General features: G+C 47.4%; 1 protein-coding gene across 3 annotated transcripts in view; it reads left to right on the top strand.

Moving 5' to 3' along the window:
- Positions 1 to 1,075: 1,075 nt before the first annotated feature.
- The window catches only part of LOC308460979 (uncharacterized protein), a 33,467-nt gene continuing 13,974 nt past the window's right edge, over positions 1,076 to 20,568 (top strand). Inside the window, exons 1-6 of one of the 3 annotated variants that reach the window (XM_080977519.1) lie at positions 1,076 to 1,304; positions 6,298 to 6,725; positions 6,866 to 6,947; positions 7,152 to 7,234; positions 9,848 to 9,974; positions 18,607 to 19,040. In XM_080977519.1, coding sequence (XP_080833645.1) covers positions 6,315 to 6,725; positions 6,866 to 6,947; positions 7,152 to 7,234; positions 9,848 to 9,974; positions 18,607 to 19,040 — 1,137 coding nt within the window. In that variant the 5' untranslated portion in view covers positions 1,076 to 1,304; positions 6,298 to 6,314. Of the gene's footprint in view, positions 1,305 to 6,297; positions 6,726 to 6,865; positions 6,948 to 7,151; positions 7,235 to 9,847; positions 9,975 to 16,242; positions 17,001 to 18,606; positions 19,041 to 19,180; positions 19,263 to 19,464; positions 19,548 to 20,568 lie in introns of those variants that run through there. The other 2 variants (XM_080977521.1, XM_080977520.1) reach the window with 2 other exon arrangements.

The following is a 20,568-nucleotide window of genomic DNA, read 5'->3' as shown; positions in this document are numbered from 1 at the left end:
TGTGGGTCCCAAGTCAGTCATGTTCAAGCAAGGGACCACAGCCAAGAAAAACAGCGGCAGCCACGCCAAATCGTTTATTTTGTTGCCACAAAGTTTCTAACTTTAAGCAAAGCAAAGAAGAACCAAGATCAAAGGTTACCTCCGTTTTTTTAAAAAAAACCAGAGTTTCCCAGCATGCATCTGCAAAAGCATCATGAGTTTTTGGGTTTTCACCTCGTGAATCTCCACCCTGAGGTGGGTTTTCCTGCACTTAAAAGTCTGCCGGGCTCCTGTCTAGCCCTTGGTAAGGTGTAATCCTGGGCCACGCTCCCAGGATTGGGGCCTGCCTGCCCAGTTCACCTCATGACTCAGCCCCCCTCTGCCTCTGCCTTGGAACCAAGTAAAAACATTTATTCGGCTATTTCTAATGAGTTTCTGTGTTTCTTCCATTCAAAATATAGAGGAGAAAGGCTGGCGCTTCGGCGCGCGTCCCTTGGGGACCTCCTGCCCTTCGAGTGCGAGCGAGGTGATCCTTGGCGGCTCCTTGCAGACTTTGACAGAGGCGATTCAGCCTTTTCTTCGGCCTGCCTCCCATTTTCCCCTATGGGGCTGCTGATTCGCAAGTGGGATTAAGGTTCCAAGGTCTGTTCTGCAGGCTGTGATTGGTCAGCTGTTCAACAGGACGGCTCCTGGTCGGTCCACCGCTCCAGATAAAGAAAAGGCGGTCTTTCCCTCCTGCTCCCCAAAGTTGACGCGCTTGTGCCTGCGCAAGTCTTGTTCTGTGCTGGGCAGCCTTTTCGCCTCGGCCTTTGCGCGCTGCCGGTCAGGCTGATCCGATCAGGCGGGCGGATGCGCCCCTCTCCGCTTTGCCCGTAACATTAGGAAAGGAACTGAACATTACATTTCCAGTACCAGAATGCCCTTCTACGGATCGAGGGGGCGTCCACACCGGGAATCCTGTGTCCAGTTCTAGTCCCCTCGCCTCAGAGCAGAAATAGTCTTAGGAAAGGGCCGCCCGAATGATCGAGGCGGGGTGTGTGTGTGTGTGTGTGTGTGTGTGTGTGTGTGTGTGTGTGTTAGTCTTGCCTATGAAGACAGGCTGCAGCGGTTGCCTCTTTCTAGCTCAGAGGAAAGCCAAGGGAGACGCACCTTGAGCTGGGGGCGCCGCCTTGCAAAGGTGAAAGGGAACAGAGCTGCATTCCTAGAGAGGCCAGGGGAGGGGGAGTCCTTCCTCCGAAGCTCCTTCCTGCAAAGGGGAGTGGGGGCTTTCGTCTCTCTTCTCTCTTCTCTGCACCAGCTGCCTTGCTGGCGCCTTCTGGAATCCGGTGAGTCTCCTTTCTCTGATAGCGCAGGGTGCATTGGGGAGAAGGCAGCGCGTCCCAAGGCTGCAGGAAAGGGTGCATGCGCGCGCGGGGGGGGGGCGAGGTGCATGCGGGGACCCCCAAGTCAGGCAGCTGAAATCCCCGCCCTTTGCCTGCGCAGGAGATCTGCAACTTCATTTGGATCCATTTGCTGCTTGACATTTTGGGGAGGGGTCTTTGGCTTAGAGGGGGGATTGTGTACAGTATTGGTATAGTATTAAATTAATATATTATATTATATTAATTTATATAATAATATATTATTATATACTTAATATATTATAAATATAAACGGTGCACAGGAAATGGCAGCAACAACAATGTAAACAAATACACATTTCAAAAAGACACAGTTGCATATAAAAATGTTACATTGATACAAAGTTTCTCTCTCTCTCAGTGGATATATCAGTAATGCAAATAAACTCAATTCAGATTAATGAATAAGTCCCATTTATTAACAGGGGCTGTAGCCCAACAGAAACATTTGGACTTAAAATAAACGCAAGAAATAAAAAGGAAAACCTGACCTATACATTTAGTGAATAAAGTCCATTGGAAGATGAAGGGCAGAGAAAAGAAAGCACTTCTTGGTGCAATGCAGAGTTAAACCTTTGGAACTCCCTGCCAAAGGAGGCGAGGCTGGGACCAGGGCAGGGAGGAGGAGAGGCTCCTGGTGGCTTCATCCTCGAGGGCTGAGCTCTTGTCTCCCCAGAGATGCTGCTGAATCCCAGTTGCTGGAAGGAGCGCAGGGGGAGAGAGGGGCTCTTGCACCCCAGTCCGGCTGGGGGGCTTCCCATTGAGGCCCCACTGGGAACGGGGGTGGGGAGACTCCAGAGGGGCCCAATGGCCTGATCCTGCAGGGCTCCTCTCCTGCTCTGATGCTGAGCTCCTCCAGATGCAAGTCCTCTGTTGCCCTTCAGTTAGAAGTAAAGCTTTCCCAGTTCCCTGGATTCTTTGGAGGAAGCCATGGCTCTTTGAAGTGGTCTGATCCTGCACTGAAGATGCTTGGCTTCCTTGAGGCTCCGTGTGTATCTTGAGGCTTAATTTTCCACCCTCAGGCTTGAGGCTTTATGTTGTTGTTGTTCTGGTTGTTATCCTTGTTACTCTTATTACTGATACCCTTTATGGAATGCCCTCCCCAGGGAGGCCCACCTGGCGCCTTTGTTACAAATCTTCAGGCAACATTTGCCTGATCCACGTCAAATGGCCTTTTAGATGTGTCTGTGGGAAGGGGGGTTATTGGTTTGGTTTGTTTTTGTTTTGCTTTTGTTTTGCATTTTATGTTTTCATTCTGTTTTTTTATGTTGTGAACTACCCTGTGATCTTCGGATGAAGGGTGGAATACAAATTAAATAAATAATAATAATAATGACAATACATTTATTACCCAGAGCAGGTTACAAGCATTTTAACATTCCATATTCAAAGGAGCTAGAACGAAGGACAGCCATAGGAAGGTAGGTCCTGGAAAGGCAAGAGTCAGAGGCCTTGGACAAGAGGGGAAGGGGCCAGGCGCCCCTCTGTGGGGAGGGAATTCCCCAACCGAACTACTGGCCCCAGGATAGCCGCTCTAGGGCCACCCCAAACTGCCAAGAGCGCCCCTTCTGCCAACCTTAACCCCCAAGAGGGTCTGTGGGGAAGGAGGCGGTTGTTCAGATATTGGGAGGCCTAAGTGGACCCCTCCTGTGAGCCCCTTGAATTGTGCCCAGAAATGAATGGACATCTGTGGCAGCTGTTTTAAGACAGGAATTAGATATGTTCTCAAGGGTTTGGAGGATTCAGTGAGGAGGGAGAGACACATGGATGCCACCTGGAGCTCCACCTGGAGAAAAGGGGGAGATAGAAATACCGTGAATCAAGAGAGGGAACCCAACCCATGATCTGGCTGCTGCATTTTGGAACGGTTTCTGAGTTGTCTTCAAGGGCAGCTCCATGTAGAGGGCATTGCAATGATCCCATCTGATCCAGAGCATGGAATACCATGGTCAAGTACTCTCTGTCCCAAATGGACTGTGTCAGGGACTGGACATCAGAGGAGGAATGGTGGTGACCGTCCTCCCCCTTCTCCTGAACCTTTCCTAGAAGAGGAGGATAGTATAGATGTACAACAGTGGTTTGCAAAAGGTCATGACTCTAAGACACAAGAGGGACAAAGCTGGGAGATAATGGGAGAAGGGGGGGGAGCAGCAGAGCCGGAGCAGCTGGCTGACATGTTATCATTAGAAAGCATTCCAGACCCCCCTTCCCCCAGGACCCAGAGAGCAGTGAAAGTGGGAGAGCAGAAAGCGAATAGGCAAGGGGCCTTATGCAGCCACTGTAAAAGGGTGGAGCTGCTGACGACTGAGAGGAAAGTGGGGGAGGGAGGAGATTACGCAGAGCAACGCCATTATCCAAGAAACGGCATCCTGCATCTCTCTCTGTGAGCATTGAATAAAAGACTTTGGTAAGAGCTTCTTGTTTTTCCATTACTGGCAGCCTGCTGTGAGGGTGGGGGATCTGTTTCCCTGAAGCCTGACAGACTGACTGGCAAACTACCTGAGCTGGAAATGGGCACTCCTAGTCACTGAGGTCACCTGAGCCTCAAATGACCATGAAATGAGATTCGTCCGGCATGACTTGTTCTTCAGAAACCCATGCTGGGTCTTAGTAGTCTCAGCATCCTTTTCTAACTCCTCACAGACTGACTGTTGAATTGTCTGTTCTAGGACCTTCCCTGGAATCAATGTCAAGCTCACCAGTTGGTACATATCTGGGTCTTATTCCCCTCCCCCCCTTGAGAACGCTGGTCTGCAGGACCTCACCTGTTCTCCAAGATTTCTCAAAGATCTTAGACAGAAACTCTGAAGTTACATAAGCAAGCTCCTTTACTACCCTTGGATGCAGCTCCTCAGGCCCTGGAGATTTGAATTCATTTAAAATAGCTAGGAGTTCCCTTACTCAGAGGTGTAGCAAGGCCATGTGGTACCCGGGTGTGGAATTTTGTTGTCTCACACACACACACCCCAAGCTGGGAGTCACGGACTTCTTGCAGTCCATGGGACTTCTTGCTTTTCCTTAGAATGTCCCTATTTTCATTGGAGAAATGTTGTTGGGTATGGAGTTATCTGACACCCGAGCCGTCTGAAGGCAATCAGATGGCACAAGGAAATATTTTTTAATGTTTAATGTTTTATTATGTTTTTATATATGTTGGAAGCAACCCAGAGCGGTTGGGACAACTCAGTAAGATGTATAGGTTATAAACAGTAAAATTTATCGGAGAAATTTTGGAGAGTATGAGTCACTGGTCTGATGAACCTTTCCCCCTGCAAGCTGCTCCTCTTTCTGCTTCCAATGGAAGGAGCAGCTTGGCACGTCAGCCAAGAGGGTCCCCACCCGCCGCCCAAGATAACTTCTCGGACTGCGCAACGCAAGCGGCTTCTGCTGGGCTCCTGCTCTGGAGGCGAAAACGCAGAGAGGGAGAGAAGGGTGAGATGGGTGCGCACGGCTTGCCAAGGGTTAAAAGGAGCTGGATTCCTAGAGAGGACAGGATATAAAAGTGTCGCGGGGGGGGGGGCAGGTCCTCCCTTCCCCCTCCCTTCCTGCAAGAGGGGGAGGGGGCTGTCGTCTCCTTTGCAAATGCTGCCTCGGCGGCGCCTTCTGCGCGCTGGTGAGTCTCCTCTCTCTTCCCCCGGAGGGGGCATTGGGGAGAAGAGGGGTCCCCTGCCCACCCCCACCGAACCCCAAATCAGGGAGCCCAGGGTCCCCCTCCATCTCTGCAAAGCCGGGGCGCGGGTTCGTTCCCAGGAGGTTTGCAGCTACAGACCCACGGGTGCCCCCTTGAGCTCATTGGATAAATAAAGGAGGGTAGAACTATGCCATAAAGGGATCCCAGCCCATAATCTGGCCGCGTGATTGTGGGCCCGTTTCCAGCTCGTCTTCAAGGGCGAGCAGAGCAGAGACGGCATTGCAAGGATCCCATCCGAGGAGAAGCAGAGCCGGGGAGCTGAGCCCCCCCCCCCCGGAGGGCGCCGTGTTCAGCTGACCCACCTGGGCAACCCCTCCCCCCACGGAGCCGACTTTCTTTCCTCTACCTGCTCCTTAAATCAAGCGCAGCTTGGCCTGGACGTTGGCAGCAGCAGTGCTCATTTATGAAATATTGGAACAAGGAGATCTCAATGTGTGGTATGGACTCTCCCCCGTATATAGAAATAGTCTACCAGACATCAGATGTCACAAATAAATGTTACTTTGTTTTAAATTACATAATTAAATTATGCTTAAATAAGGAAAAATATATTTTCATCAGAAACCCAGGATATATGCACACTGCACTCAGTATATTAATAAAACAATGCTGTTCTGGTGGTTATAATATTTGTACCGCACCCATCTGACTGAATTGCCCCAACCACTCTGGGTGCCTCCCCACACAATATTATAAACACAATAAAACAGCAGCCATTGAAAACTTCCCGATACAGGGCTGCCTTCAGATATCTTCTAAAAGTTGTGTAGTTCTTTATCTCCTTGACATCTGCTGGGAAGGAAGTTCCCCAGGCAGGGTGCCACTACCAAGAAGGCCTGCTTCCGTGGGCATTTTGGGGCATCTCAGCCTCCCACCTGTGCGAGCAGAGTTGCCTTTGCAGCAGAGTCCAAAAACAAAACAAAACTCCACAACCAGGTCAAGCACAGGCAATCTGGATCCCATCCTGACTGAAAGCAAGGTCAGAAAATAATGCAAGCGTCGTTCCACTGGGGGTTCACACGAAGTACAACACAGCAAGACGGGGGAAGTAATATCAGGAACATGGAGCCAGAAAGCTGTGCTATTTCCATATAATCTCATACATTATGGCCTTCCAGACCACAAACTAGCCAAAGTCGTCATCATCAGAGGAGTTTCAAGGACTGCATACTCATGAGTAGACCCCTTGCTCCTGAGCTGTAGAAGTTGTCTTCTGATCTCTTGCAGGCCTCCTGAGAGCACAGATGGATGAGCAAGACCCAGCTGGCCCTGAAGCAGGAAGAGGCCAGGCCATGGAAACTGGAAGCCATGGGGTATTCTGGGAAAACTCAGTGCAGTTGGGTGAGGTGGACACTCTTCGCTCAGATGTGCAGAGCCAGCAGTTGAGACAGTTCTGCTACCAGGAGGCCAAAGGACCCCGAGAGGTTTGCAACTGGTTCTACCACCTTGACCGTCAGTGGCTGAAGCCAGAAAGGCACACGAAAGCTAAGATGTTGGACCTGGTGATCTTGGAGCAGTTCCTGGCTGTCCTTCCAGCGGAGATGGAGAGCTGGGTGAGGGAATGCGGAGCAGAGACCAGTTCCCAGGCGGTAGCCCTGGCTGAAGGCTTCCTCCTGAGTCAGGCAGAGGAGAGGAAGCAGGTGGAGAAGAAGCAGGTGAGAGAGACTTTCCTCTGGATGCTCCCAAGGAGCTCTGAACAGGAGGGAGAAGATCCTAAAATACTGTACGAATTGATCATCCTTTTTTAGGAAGTATCCAAGGCATTTTGCCTCTACCATTTTTGTTGCTCTTTCAGGAAAAGGATCTGGTTGCGGAAATGGGCTCAAATTACTCTGAGGCAGAGAGGACTCCATTGGACACCACAGATAGTTCACTAGGTAAGGAGGAAGGAGTTTCTTCTCCGTTTGGTCTTTCTGTTGCTTTTGAAAGTAATCTGTGAGTTATTTTGATTTTTGGGGGGAAGACATTTGGGCCCAAGAGCCCAGAAGAGCACAACAAAACTATGAAATTTGTACAACCGTCAAAATGTACATCTCAGAAAAGCATGCACTCCTGGCTTCCAACTAATCTTTGTCTCTCAGGTGAAAGAAGAATGCCAACAAGACCTCCTCACCCGTCTTTTCCTGGTGGTGGAGAGGAAGCAGCAGCTGTAGAAGCAGATCAGGTAGGAGGAAGGAGCCTAGTGGGGAAAGAGGCTCAGCAGTGGGGCAGCCAGGATTTCTCTGGGAATGAAGAAATCCCTCTCTTCCTCTTTGGTTTCGTCAAAGCTGTCCCAAACAAAGGCTGAAAGTGCCATTCAAGGAGGTCTATCTGCTGAAAATCAGGAACAGCCTCCCCTCCTTAACTAGCCTTCTGTATGTTGCTAGTATTATTTATCAATACTTGCAGTTTTATTTATATATTTATGATTGAGTGCTCCGATGGGCTTCTAAGCAGTTGACATATCATAGAAACAGTGGCCAAGATTCCCCAATACCCCCTCCCCCCAAAAAAACAGACCATGGGGTGAAGAGAGAGGACGTCCTTTCATTTTTGCCTCCATATGACCCGTTAAGTTGACTTTTGGTCATTGTGAGGTTCCCCCACCCCAAAACAGAGCATGGGGAAAGTACAGAGTGGATCCTCATCCCCAGCCTCATCCCCTTGCCATTCAAGGAGGTCTATCTGCTGAAAATCAGGAACAGCCTCCTCACCTTTACTAGCCTTCTGTATGTCCGTAGTGTTATTTATCAGCATTTGCAGTTATATTAATAAATTTATGATTGAGTGCTCTGCTGGGCTTCTGTGCAGTTGACCTAATACAATGCAGCATCCCAAAAAATGAAGCAGGCGCAGCAGATTCATCCAGTATTATTTGCTGAAGGCCAGTGAGCATAACAGTTCATGAATCCAACTCTCTGTCAGGGACCGTGCTGAGATGGGCTGCACTGAGGAGGAATGGTGGGAGCCTCCCCCTCTCCCTCCTCCTGATCAGGAATCTTCCCAGGAGCAGTGGGACAACATAACTGTATTTTTCGCTCTATAGGACGCACCAGACCACAAAACGCACCTAGTTTTTGGAGGAGGAAAACAAGAAAAAAAATATTCTGAATCTCAGAAGCCAGAACAGCAAGAGGGATCGCTACGCAGTGAAAGCAGCAATCCCTCTTGCTGTTCTGGCTTCTGGGATAGCTGCGCAGCCTGCATTCGCCCCATAAGACGCACACACATTTCCCCTTACTTTTTAGGAGGCAAAAAGTGAATCATAGAGCAAAAAGTACGGTAGATTTGGAAAAGTGGTTTGCAGAGGGACATAGTTCAGAAGGCAGAAATTGGGAAATACTGGATGGGGAACAGCTAGGAGAAGAAGCACTTGGAGAGAGAGAGTTAACAGACTCACTGTCACTGGAAAGTGTTCATCTACTCAGCCGGAAGTCAAGAAGAGCAGATAAAGTGGCAGCACAGAGAGCACAGTGGTTAGGAGATCAGGTTAGAAGATGTGGTAGTGACGTGGGTGACTAGGGCGGAAGTGGGCGGAACCCTTAATTGGGAGCACCTTCATTCCTAGGAAATGGATTCTTTGTTCTAACTGGTAGGAAGTCTCCTTTCCATGTATTCTGCTTATCTACTGCCAAAGGGGGGAGGAAGCCGATTTCCTGAAGCCAGACACTCTTCAGGACTGGCATAGTTCTTAAGAATCCAGTTGCAGTAAAAAAACAAAAACAAAAAACTTAAGACTAAGAACTAAACAATTAAACATACTAGGTACAGATCACCCCACCAGAAATAGAGAGAGAGAGAAAGTGAAAATCAGGTTTCCTCTGGCCTCTGTTTATAGGCAGCATGGCCTTGGGATAGAAAAATAACAAGGCCGGCTTCAACCAGCTGTACTCAGCTTCTCTGAGGGAATAACCCAAACATCAAGAACATTCTGCTAATTTCCAGGCAGAATGGAAAAATTGCTGACCAGCTAGTCACTTGCCACTTGCAGCATGTAGTAGCTTCTAGCTCATGAGACCCAAACAAGTTTCCAGAACCTTCTTGAATCAATAGAATAGGAAAGATCTTTGCATATTAGACAAATACTTTCTATATCAAAAATTGCAAGCCATGTCAGTGATACCACCTCCCTCTTACCTATCCACAAGCCTTGAATTCTACCCCAGATCCTTTTTGGCTGGTCCAAGATTTAAGACTTCTGTACCAGTTCATCATCCAAAAACATCAGTGGGGCCAACCCTCAGAGCACCATCCCTGCAGGGACCAAGTGGTATAATAATAATAATAATAATAATAATAATAATAATAATAATTTATTATTTGTACCCCGCCCATCTGGCTGGGTTTCCCCAGCCACTCTGGGCGGCTTCCATAGAAACAAAAAATACAGTAAAATATCACAGATTAAAAACTTCCCTGAACAGGGCTGCCTTAAGATGTCTTCTAAACATCAGGTAGTTATTTATTGCTTTGACATCTGATGGGAGGGCGTTCCACAGGGCGGGTGCCACTACCGAGAAGGCCCTCTGCCTGGTTCCCTGTAGCTTTGCTTCTCACAATGAGGGAACCGCCAGAAGGCCCTCGGCGCTGGACCTCAGCGTCCGGGCAGAACGATGGGGGTGGAGACGCTCCTTCAGGTATACTGGGTACAGCCTAGTGGACCTTTGCTCAGCATTTTTGAGTCTTCTCACTGCAATTAACACAACACAGCAATGAACAGGCAGGAAACACCACCGCAAAGTGTAGTAGATAATCTTTAGGCTGCCTTAGAGGAGGACCCTTGTCTTTTTCCTTTCAGGGTCCTTTGTGCTTTGAAGATGTAGCTGTGCATTTCACGGAGGAGGAGTGGGCGTTGTTGGATCCTGACCAGAGAGCTTTGCATAAGGAAGTCATGGAGGAGAATCGTGGGATCATGGCCTCTCTCGGTAAGGCTCCCTGTTGGATCATAATATCTGCTTTGAAATTCCATAGATATATATATATAATAATAATAATAATAATTTTTTATTTATACCCCGCCCTCCCCAGCCAAGGCCGGGCTCAGAGCGGCTTACAAGCAATAATAAAAGCAGGATGAATGATCACAACTTAAAAACAAAAATAAAATACAACATTAAAATAATGGAACATTAAAATATTAAAATATAGCCTCATCGCAGGGGAGAAGGAAAAGAAAAAAGAAAGAGAGGGAAGAAGGGAATCAAATTGGCTCCAAGCCAAAGGCCAGGCGGAACAACTCTGTCTTACAGGCCCTGCGGAAAGAAATCAGATCCTGCAGGGCCCTGGTCTCATGAGGCAGAGCGTTCCACCAGGCCGGAGCCAGAGTTGAAAAGGAAATGATATATGGATGGAGCTCAATAGAACCACCTACAGCACCTGGGATTCTAACAGGGGACAGGGCACCTTAAATGGAGGGGTATGGATTGTTTCGTCTTTGAAAATTCCTCCTCCAATTATTTTTAAAACCATGATCAGGCTGCTCTGAATTGCCCAGGCCTTCATAAATGCAGTTTTCAGAGTTCTTAGGGAGGTGAAAGTAGATTCTGTCAGGATTTGTATGTTTGTTTTTGCTTCTGTCTGTTTTTGGTTGACCAAAGAGACTATGGACCTTGGAAATGGAGCAACAAACAGGTGAGTGACAATAGAGATGCAGATAATTCCATGATTGGGCCAAAAAAAATCCATTCAAGAAAAGAGCCAGGCTTTGCACATCTCAGGTTCCCACAAATCCGTCCATGAATACCAATCAGCAAAGGCAGTGAACCCTGTAGTAAGACCTCATGCCTAACCCTCCTCCCTTCTTCCGCTATCACAAGAGTTAATTTTCATTGTCCAATCATTTGGGGCTCCATTTATTTCTGAGGTTCTAATCCATTTCTCTCCCCATTGCAGGTGTGGTTGAATTGGCAATGAAGAACAAGGGAGATAATGACAAAATCCACACAGTAGAGAAACCATATGAATATTTGAAGTGTGCAGAGAGCTCCATCTCCCTTTCCACTTCCTATCAAATAAATCCTATTGGGATGAAACCATATCAGTGTTTGGAATGTGGAAAGTGTTTCACCCGGAAGGAAAGTCTCACTGCCCATCAGAGAATTCATACACTGGAGAAACCATTTCACTGTCAAGAGTGTGGAAAGAGCTTCAGATGGAAGTCAAATCTCACTTCCCATCAAAGAATTCATATGGGGGAGAAACCATTTCAGTGTTTGGATTGTAGAAAGAGCTTTACCCACAAGAAAATTCTCATTTCCCATCTAAGAGTACATACAGGGGAGAAACCCTATCAGTGTTTGGAATGTGGAAATAGCTTTAGTCACAGCGCCTCTCTCAATTTACATCGAAGAATTCATACAGGGCAGAAGCCATATCAGTGCTTAAAATGTGGAAAGAGATTCGGTCGGAGCTCCACACTCGCCAACCATCAAATAACTCATACAGGGGAGAAACCCTATCAGTGCTTGAAATGTGGAAAGAGCTTCACCCAGAAGGAAAGTCTCACTGCCCATCAGAGAATTCATACACTGGAGAAACCATTTCAATGTAAAGAGTGTGGAAGGAACTTCAGTTGGAAGGCAAGTCTCACTGCCCATGAAAGAATTCATACAGGGGAGAAACCATATCAATGTTTGGAATGTGGAAAGAACTTCAGTCATAGCTCCCATCTTGCTTCCCATCAAAGAATTCATACAGGGGAGAAACCATATCAATGTTTGGAATGTGGAAAGAGCTTCAGTCAGAGCTCCCAACTCACTTCCCATCAAAGAATCCATGCAGCGGAGAAACCATATCAGTGCTTGGAATGTGGAAAGAGCTTCAGTCGAAAGGACAATCTCACTTCCCATCAAAGAATGCATACAGGGGAGAAATTGTATCAGTGCTTGGAATGTGGAAAGAGCTTCAGTCACAGCAACCATCTCGCTTCCCATCAAAGAATTCATACAGGGGAGAAACCCTATCAATGTCTTGAATGTGGAAAGAGCTTCAGAAAAAGCGTTCATCTCACTTTCCATCAAAGAATTCATACAGGACAGAAACCATATCAGTGCATGGAATGTGGAAAGAGCTTCAGTAGAAAGGACCATCTCACTTGCCATCAAAAAATTCATACAACGGAGAAACCATATCAATGCTTGGAATGTGGAAAGAGCTTCATTAGAAAGGACCATCTCATTTTCCATGAAAGAATTCATACAGGGCAAAAATCCTATCAGTGCTTGGATTGTGGAAAGAGCTTCAGTAGAAAGGACCATCTCACTTCCCATCAAAGAATCCATACAGGGGAGAAACCATAACAGTGCTTCGAATGTGGAAAGAGCTTCAGATGGGCAAGCTCACTTTCCATCCAAGAACTCACAGCAGGGAGAATAGTTGAATTGTAGAATCATAGTATTGGAAGGGACTTTGAGGGTACATTCACATGTATGTGGGTGCAGAAGGACACACACACATGCCAATCCCAGACACTACTGACAGCGATCCAGCCAGACCTTCCCCCTCCGGGGGGGGGGGGACTTGTGAGTGCCTTCAGTACTGTATGGGGGGGAGCCTATGCCCTGTGGGTGGGTGTGTCAGCTTGCATTTTTTAGTGCAGAAAGTATTGATCTGATGTGTAGAGATCTCTCCTTTTCTTTCCTATTCTACTTAATTTTAGAGGGTTCTGGAAGCTTCTAGAAGGTTCATGATGTTTGAGTTATACCTTCTGAGAAGCTGAGTACAGCTGGTTTAAACCATTTCTCGTATCTCTTTCTGTCAAGGTCATGCTGACTAAAAAAGGAAGGCCAGAAGGAGCCCAAGTTTCACTTTCTCTTTCTCTCCCTTCTGGTGTGGTGTTCTGTATATTGTGTTAAAGTATAATCTTCTTGTTTTATTGAAGTTTAAGTTAAGCGTGCTGTAACTGGATTTCTGAATGTATTGGATTTGTGACCATTATGCTCATTTGCCTTCAGTAGCAGTAAAGCTCTGTTGAATGAAATATTAATTGCCTCTGGTCAATTTTTTTTGGAATTTTGCAACATTTAAGTTTTTACTCTGCTACCTATACATTGGAATCTACTCTGGATTACTAATGTTTAGCATTTCAATGACAGGTTGTAGCTGCACTACCTTCTTGCAAGAAGCGTTGGACCAGGCAGAGGGAACCCAAAGGGACTCCTGCTCACCTGAGCCCAAGGCTGCCACGTGTGTGTGGAGGGTGTTGCAGGGGAGCCTTTGATCCAGGGCATCCTTCAGGAAGGGCAGGAAGTCCAGTACCTGTCCTGCTAGGGGATCTGCCTTCTTTCTACCTGCCCACCTGAGGGAGGCTCGCCAGGTGAATTTGTGGGTGCTCTGGGTGGGCTGTCTGTGGGAATATCGGGGGGCAGGTGGACGGTCAGTCAGTCCTAATTCCCTTAGGACCCAGGAGTCTGGAGGTTGGAACTCTCCCTGTGGCAACAGGTCCCTCCTGTAGGGCAGAGGTCAAGGGTCTGCCCCAGATAGGGCCATGAGTTCTGCAGACCCTCCTTGGCCAGAGTGGAGCTGCTACAATGATCTCTCCCCAGAGTGAATCTCCTTGCAGTTCCCAGAAGATTATGCTTCGCCCATAGAATTCATTGCTTTTCTCCTATCTCCTTCTGCTTTAGCTATTTCACGCATTAATCGTTTCATATATGTGTCTCTTCGCTTTCGTTCTCTTCTCTTCCACTCATGCCTGTGGGAAAGAACACTAGGAGGACCCAAGCGCAAGAGTCCTCTCTTCTCCCACAGCTTCCATAAACTCGTATTCAGAAGCATCACTGCCTTCAACTGAGGAGGTTGAGGATTGCGTGTAGAGTATTTTTCTGGATTTGTTTGCACAAAGCTTGCAAGGAAGTCACCAGACCCTCCAAGTGCCCCTCTTTTCCAGGGACGTCCCTGATTTAGAGAAGCCATCGTGGTTTCTGATTTGATTCTGGAATGTCCCGCTTTCCCTTAGGGTGTCCCTATTTTCATTGGAGAAATGTTGGAGGGTATGGAGTTATCCTACCCCCGAGCCACGTGAAGGCAATCTGTCAGGGAATTGGAGGCTGCAGGGGAAACCACGAGGGAGGGAGACAAATATAGAGAGAGCCCAAGGCGGTATTCAGCAGTGTCTCTTCCTCGTCAGAGGGGGAGACTGGCAGGGGGGAGCCTAAAGCAGGACCCAGCCATTCACAGGGCAAAACGAAAAGGAAGCGTCATTTCCGGGAATGGGCATGTTGGCAGCGTCACAGACGAAAGTCAGGTGACTCATCTGGATGGCTGAGTATGGATGGATGTGTTTACTCTCTCGTAAACGGCTTTGAAGCTGAACAATAAATCTTGTGAAGAGATGGGGTGAAGCCCGGAGTGTTGCTTTACTAGCTTATCAGCACCCTCACACCATCAGACGGCATAGGGAAGTGGTTTTTTATGTTTAATATTTTGTTATGTTGGAGGCAGCCCATAGTGGCAGGGACAACTCAGTCAGATGTGTGGGGTATAAATAGTAAAATTATCATCATGGGATTAATGTTGGCGGGTATGAGTCACTGGTCTGATCCACCTTTTCCCCTGCAAGCTGCTCCTCCTGTTTCTGTTTCCAAACGGGGTGTGAGGATACTCAGCAGCCCAGCTTGTCGGGGTGCAAGTCCCCCGCAGGTCTCTGCTGTCAGTAAAAGAAGGAAGTTCCAGCCAAGGAATGGAGCAAAACAGCGATCCGTAGACCACGGCCTTTATTGTTGTGCAAGAGATCCCCACAAGGAGTAAGAACCCCGAACATAGGTTACACGCTCTTATAAGACCTTTCTTCCCTACCCAGAATACATTTCCAGAAGCATTACTGAGTTGCGTATGTGACCTCTCGCTTAGAGGATTATGGAGGAAGGTGATGGCGAAGTCCGCCTGCCCTTTTGGAGCAAAATGTAATTGAAATGGGGAGAATTGGTTAAGGCATGGATTTTATATGCTTTTTCAAAGCACTGTTAAATACAAAGAGATACAATTTGACACTTTCTAGCAACAATGTAAGAGGTTTTGGCAATCGAAACCAGAAGAGATACAATTTACCAGCTTTACAAAGAAGACCGTGCAAGGGCTGAGCTGTTTAGCTGAAGGTTTTGCCGCGTCCCCTGCTGCTGACCTACTTTCCACCCTAGGGGTGACTGTTTGGTAATACCCGATTGGCTAGCTTTCTGATTTTAGAGCTCCTGATTGACTGATCTTCGGTAATTCACAAATATGCAGTTCATTCATATAACACAGGGTTCATTCATAAAGCAGCAACATAATTTCAATATTATATATTGAGCGTATATTTGATCGATTGAACGTACGGGTTTATGGCCAAGGTGTAATGTAGTGCTTCTGCGACTATGGACAAAGGTGGCTGGGCTCATCGTCCAGGGGTTTGGAAGGGAGGCGGAAAACTGATATCTAAGATTTGCCCCCCCCCCTTCATTTCCGTAACACAAGGGAGGGAGCAGCTTAGCACGTCAGCCAAGAGGGGCCCCCCCTCAAGAAAACTTCTCTGACTGTGCGCAACGGACGTGCCTCCTGCTGGGCTCCTGCTCTGAAGAGAAGTGTGAGCTGGGTGCTGCTGGGAAGTTTTTGCCTCTGCACAAGAGTCTGAGAATGTTCTGAACAGTTCCCATTGAGTTCATGAAACAGTGTACCCTGACCTGTTCTTAATGCTTTGCTGACCACATCTACGGAACGTGATTGTTGTATTCTTTCATGTTATGTTCTCTCAATATTAATCTTTAGTTATAATTTAATTAGGAGGATTCATGCCTGTCTAGTTCCAGCTCCGTTTCTCAGCCTTTGATCCATCAGTGATAAATGGTTATATGTAATTCCCGCCTTGTACCTATGTTAACCAATCAGCAACAAGATGCTTTGTGTTTGTATCAACCAATCAGCCACAAGCACACCTGTGGCAATGTTTGTAATATTCAATAAAAGAGAGTTCCCGGGGCTTGCTCCGGCAGACGCCTCTCATATGACACCTGCCACTCGTCTGTCGTGATTTTCTACCCAACATCTGGTGACCCCGACGTGCCAGATCCCTTACGCAGCCAGCCCTCATACTTCACTCGACTGGAAAAGTCTCAGCGCGCTACTTCGTGAGTATGGGAGGGGAACTGACTAAATTCCAGAAAGAGCATGCTAAAGAATTGCTTTATTTCAACCCAACAGGGTGCACACGGGTTGCCAAGGGTTAAAAGGAGCTGAGCTGGATTCCTAGAGAGGACGGGATATAAAAGTGTCGCGGGGGGGGCAGGTCCTCGCTTTCCTCCCCCCTTCCTGCAAGAGGGGGAGGGGGCTGTCGTCTCCTTTGCAAATGCTGCCTCGGCGGCGCCTTCTGCGCGCTGGTGAGTCTCCTCTCTCTTCCCCCGGAGGGGGCATTGGGGAGAAGAGGGGTCCCCTGCCCACCCCCACCGAACCCCAAATCAGGGAGCCCAGGGTCCTCCCCCTCCATCTCTGCAAAGCCAGGGCGGGGGCTCCTTCCCAGGAGGTTTGCAGCCATAGACCCATGGATGCCCCCTTGAGCTCACTGGAGAAATAAAGGGGAATATAACTATGCCATGACTCAAGAGAGGGATCCCAGCCCATAATCTGGCCGCGGTGTGGTGGGCCCGTTTCCAGCCCGTCTTCCAGGGCATCTCCGCAGAGAGGGCATTGCAAGGATCCCCTCGGGTCCAGAGCCGGGCAGCTGAGACCCCTCCCCCCACGGAGGGCGCCGTGTTCAGCTGATCCACCTGGGCAACCCCTCCCTCCACGGAGCCGACTTTCTTTCCTCTACCTGCTCCTGAAATCAAGCGCAGCTTGGCCTGGACGTTGGCAGCAGCAGTGCTGGTTTATGGGGGGGGGGGGCGCGGCTTCCCGAAATGGATTAACTGGATGGATTCTAGGCACTGACCTGATGAAAAGATCATAGCCGAGTTTCTGACGCAGGAACAGAATTTTGGAAGGTAGCTGAATGTAGAAAGTGTGCGTTTTTCTCTTGTGGGAAAATGTTTGTAATAAGAAAGGAAAATATTATTATTACTGCTGCTACTACTCCTACTCCTGATCCAGGAATCTGGCTGAACTGTTTGGCCCCTGAATGTGTTGCTTGTGACTACACATGGTTGTAGTCCACTCCTAGGTTGCTTTACATGATGAATATAGGTATAGAAATTCAGGTTGTTATAGTGGTGATGAATGTTTTAACTTGGGAGGGTTCTGTTTTATTTGGGGGTGGGTTTGTTTTCAATTGTTTTTGAATGTTGGGTGTTAATTTGGAATCTTAGATTTCTTTTCTATTTGTGGCTTTTGTTGGGGAGTGTATTCCCCACCCCAAGTTTGTATACATAATTTTTTAAAATTATTTTTAATCTGTATTTTGTGCCTTTTATATTGTAACTGTGTGTTGTGAACCACCCTAAGACCTACAGGTGTAGGGTGGTATACAGATATAATAAATAATAATAACAATAGAAATATTTCTAAATGAATTTAAAAAAAGAAAACTGGTGAAATATTGGAACAAAGAGATCTCAATGTGTGGTATGGACTCTCCCCCGTATATAGAAATAGTCTACCAGACATCAGATGTCACAAATAAATGTTACTTTGTTTTAAATTACATAATTAAATTATGCTTAAATAAGGGAAAATATATTTTCATCAGAAACCCAGGATATATGCACACTGCACTCAGTATATTAATAAAACAATGCTGTTCTGGTGGTTATAATATTTGTACCGCACCCATCTGACTGAATTGCCCCAACCACTCTGGGTGCCTCCCCACACAATATTATAAACACAATAAAACAGCAGCCATTGAAAACTTCCCGATACAGGGCTGCCTTCAGATATCCTCTAAAAGTTGTGTAGTTCTTTATCTCCTTGACATCTGCTGGGAAGGAAGTTCCCCAGGCAGGGTGCCACTACCAAGAAGGCCTGCTTCCGTGGGCATTTTGGGGCATCTCAGCCTCCCACCTGTGCGAGCAGAGTTGCCTTTGCAGCAGAGTCCAAAAACAAAACAAAACTCCACAACCAGGTCAAGCACAGGCAATCTGGATCCCATCCTGACTGAAAGCAAGGTCAGAAAATAATGCAAGCGTCATTCCACTGGGGGTTCACACGAAGTACAACACAGCAAGACGGGGGAAGTAATATCAGGAACATGGAGCCAGAAAGCTGTGCTATTTCCATATAATCTCATACATTATGGCCTTCCAGACCACAAACTAGCCAAAGTCGTCATCATCAGAGGAGTTTCAAGGACTGCATACTCATGAGTAGACCCTTTGCTCCTGATCTGCTGAAGGACTCTGGAGCCTGAAGCCAAGGGCTATGTTGTCATTCTGGGACCTGGAGATTGTGGTGCTGACAGCTTGGGCTGTGGTACAGTCCAGCCCTGGTTCCTAGCAAGACTTATCCACACTTGCTCAGAGAACATTTCTCTTCTCCTTACAATGTGTCAATTTTATAGCAATAAAGTGTGTTTGCTTTGTAGGATTTGCTAGCACCTCTAATTCAAACCTACAGAAAATGGCAGAAAAAAAGGTTCTTTCCGATCTCTTGCAGGATTCCTGAGAGCACAGATGGATGAGCAAGACTCAACTGGCCCTGAAGCAGAAAGAGGCCAGGCCATGGAAACTGGAAACAGTGGGGGATTCTGGGAAAACTCTGTGCAGAAGCTCTTGCATGAGGTGTACACTCTTCGCTCAGATGGGCAGAGCCAGCAGTTGAGGCAGTTCTGCTCCCAGGAGGCCAAAGGACCCCGAGAGGTTTGCAGCCTGTTTTACCACTTTGACCATCAGTGGCTGAAGCCAGAAAGGCACACGAAAGCTGAGATGCTGGACCTGGTGATCTTGGAGCAGTTCCTGGCTGTCCTTCCCCCGGAGATGGAGAGCTGGGTGAGGGAATGCGGAGCGGAGACCAGTTCCCAGGCAGTGGCCCTGGCCGAAGGCTTCCTCCTGAGTCAGGCGGAGGAGAGGAAGCAGGCGGAGAAGAAGCAGGTGAGAGAGACTTTCCTCTGGATGCTCCCAAGGAGCTCTGAACAGGAGGGAGAAGATCCTAAAATACTGTATGAATTGATCATCCTTTTTTAGGAAGTATCCAAGGCATTTTGCCTCTACCATTTTTGTTGCTCTTTCAGGAAAAGGATCTGGTTGCAACAATGGGCTCAAATTACTCCGAGGCAGAGCGGACTCCGTTGGACACCAGAGAGAGTTCACTAGGTAAGGAGGAAGGAGTTTCTTCCCCGTTTGGTCATTCTGTTGCTTTTGAAAGTAATCTCTGCGTTCTTTCAATTTGGGGGAGGAAAACATTTGGGCCCAAGGGCACAGAAGAGCACAATAAAACTATGATTGGTACAACCATCAAAATATACATCTCAGAGAAGCATGCACTCCTGGCTTCCAACTAACCTTTGTCTCTCAGGTGAAAGAAGAATGCCGGCAAGACCTCCTCACCCGTCTTTTCCTGGTGGTGGAGAGGAAGCAGCAGCTGTAGAAGCAGATCAGGTAGGAGGGAGGAGCCTAGTGGGGAAAGAGGCTCAGGAGTGGGGCAGCCAGGATTTCTCTGGGAATGAAGAAATCCCTCTCTTCCTCTTTGCTTTCGTCAAAGCTGTCCCAAACAAAGGCTGAAAGTGCCATTCAAGGAGGTCTATCTGCTGAAAATAAAGAACAGCCTCCTCACCTTAAGTAATCTGAATGTTGCTTTTATTATTTATCAGTATTTGCAGTTTTATTTCTATATTTATAATTGAGTGCAACGATGGGCTTCTAAGCAATTGACATATCATAAAAACAGTGCCCAAGATTCCCCAATGCACCCCCCTCCAAAAAAAAGCAGACGGGGTGCGGAGAGGAGATCCTTCCATTTGTGACACTTCCATACCGATCCAGACTAGACTTCAACGAATTGTTGGCAGATTAAACACAATGCAGGATCTCCAAAAATAGACCAGGCACAGGAGCTTCATCCAGTATTATTTACTGAAGGGAAATGAGCATAACTATTCACGAATTCAACTCTTTGGGATTTACATAGTACTTAACAATCCACTTGCAATATATATATAAAAAACTCACATCCATGACGGAGGAATTATGGCCTCTGTTTATAGGCAGCATGGCCTTGAGATAGAAAAATAACAGGGCCAGCTTCAACCAGCTGTACTCAGCTTCTCTGAAGGATTAACCTAAACATCAGGAACCTTCTGCTTGTTTCCAGGCAGAATGGAAAAACTGATGAACAGCTAGTCACTTGCCGCTTGCAGCTTGTAGTAGCTTCTACGCTGTGAGACCCAGACAAGTTTCCAGAACCTTCTTGAATGAATAGAATAGGAAAGATCTCCGCATATTAGAGCAATACGTTCTATAACAAAAATTGCAAGCCATGTCAGTGATACCACCTCCCTCTTACCTATTCACAAGCCTTGAATTCTACCCCAGATCCTTTTTGGCTGGTCCAAGATTTAAGACTTGTGTACCATTTTGTGGTCCAAAAACACCCAGTGGTGGCCAACCCTCAGAGCCCCAT

Source organism: Podarcis pityusensis (genome assembly GCF_964106645.2).
Source record: "Podarcis pityusensis genome assembly, chromosome: 13".
NCBI classification, from domain to species: Eukaryota; Metazoa; Chordata; class Lepidosauria; order Squamata; family Lacertidae; genus Podarcis; species Podarcis pityusensis.
Note: the sequence above shows the minus strand (reverse complement) of the source record. Positions and strands in the feature narration are given on the sequence as shown.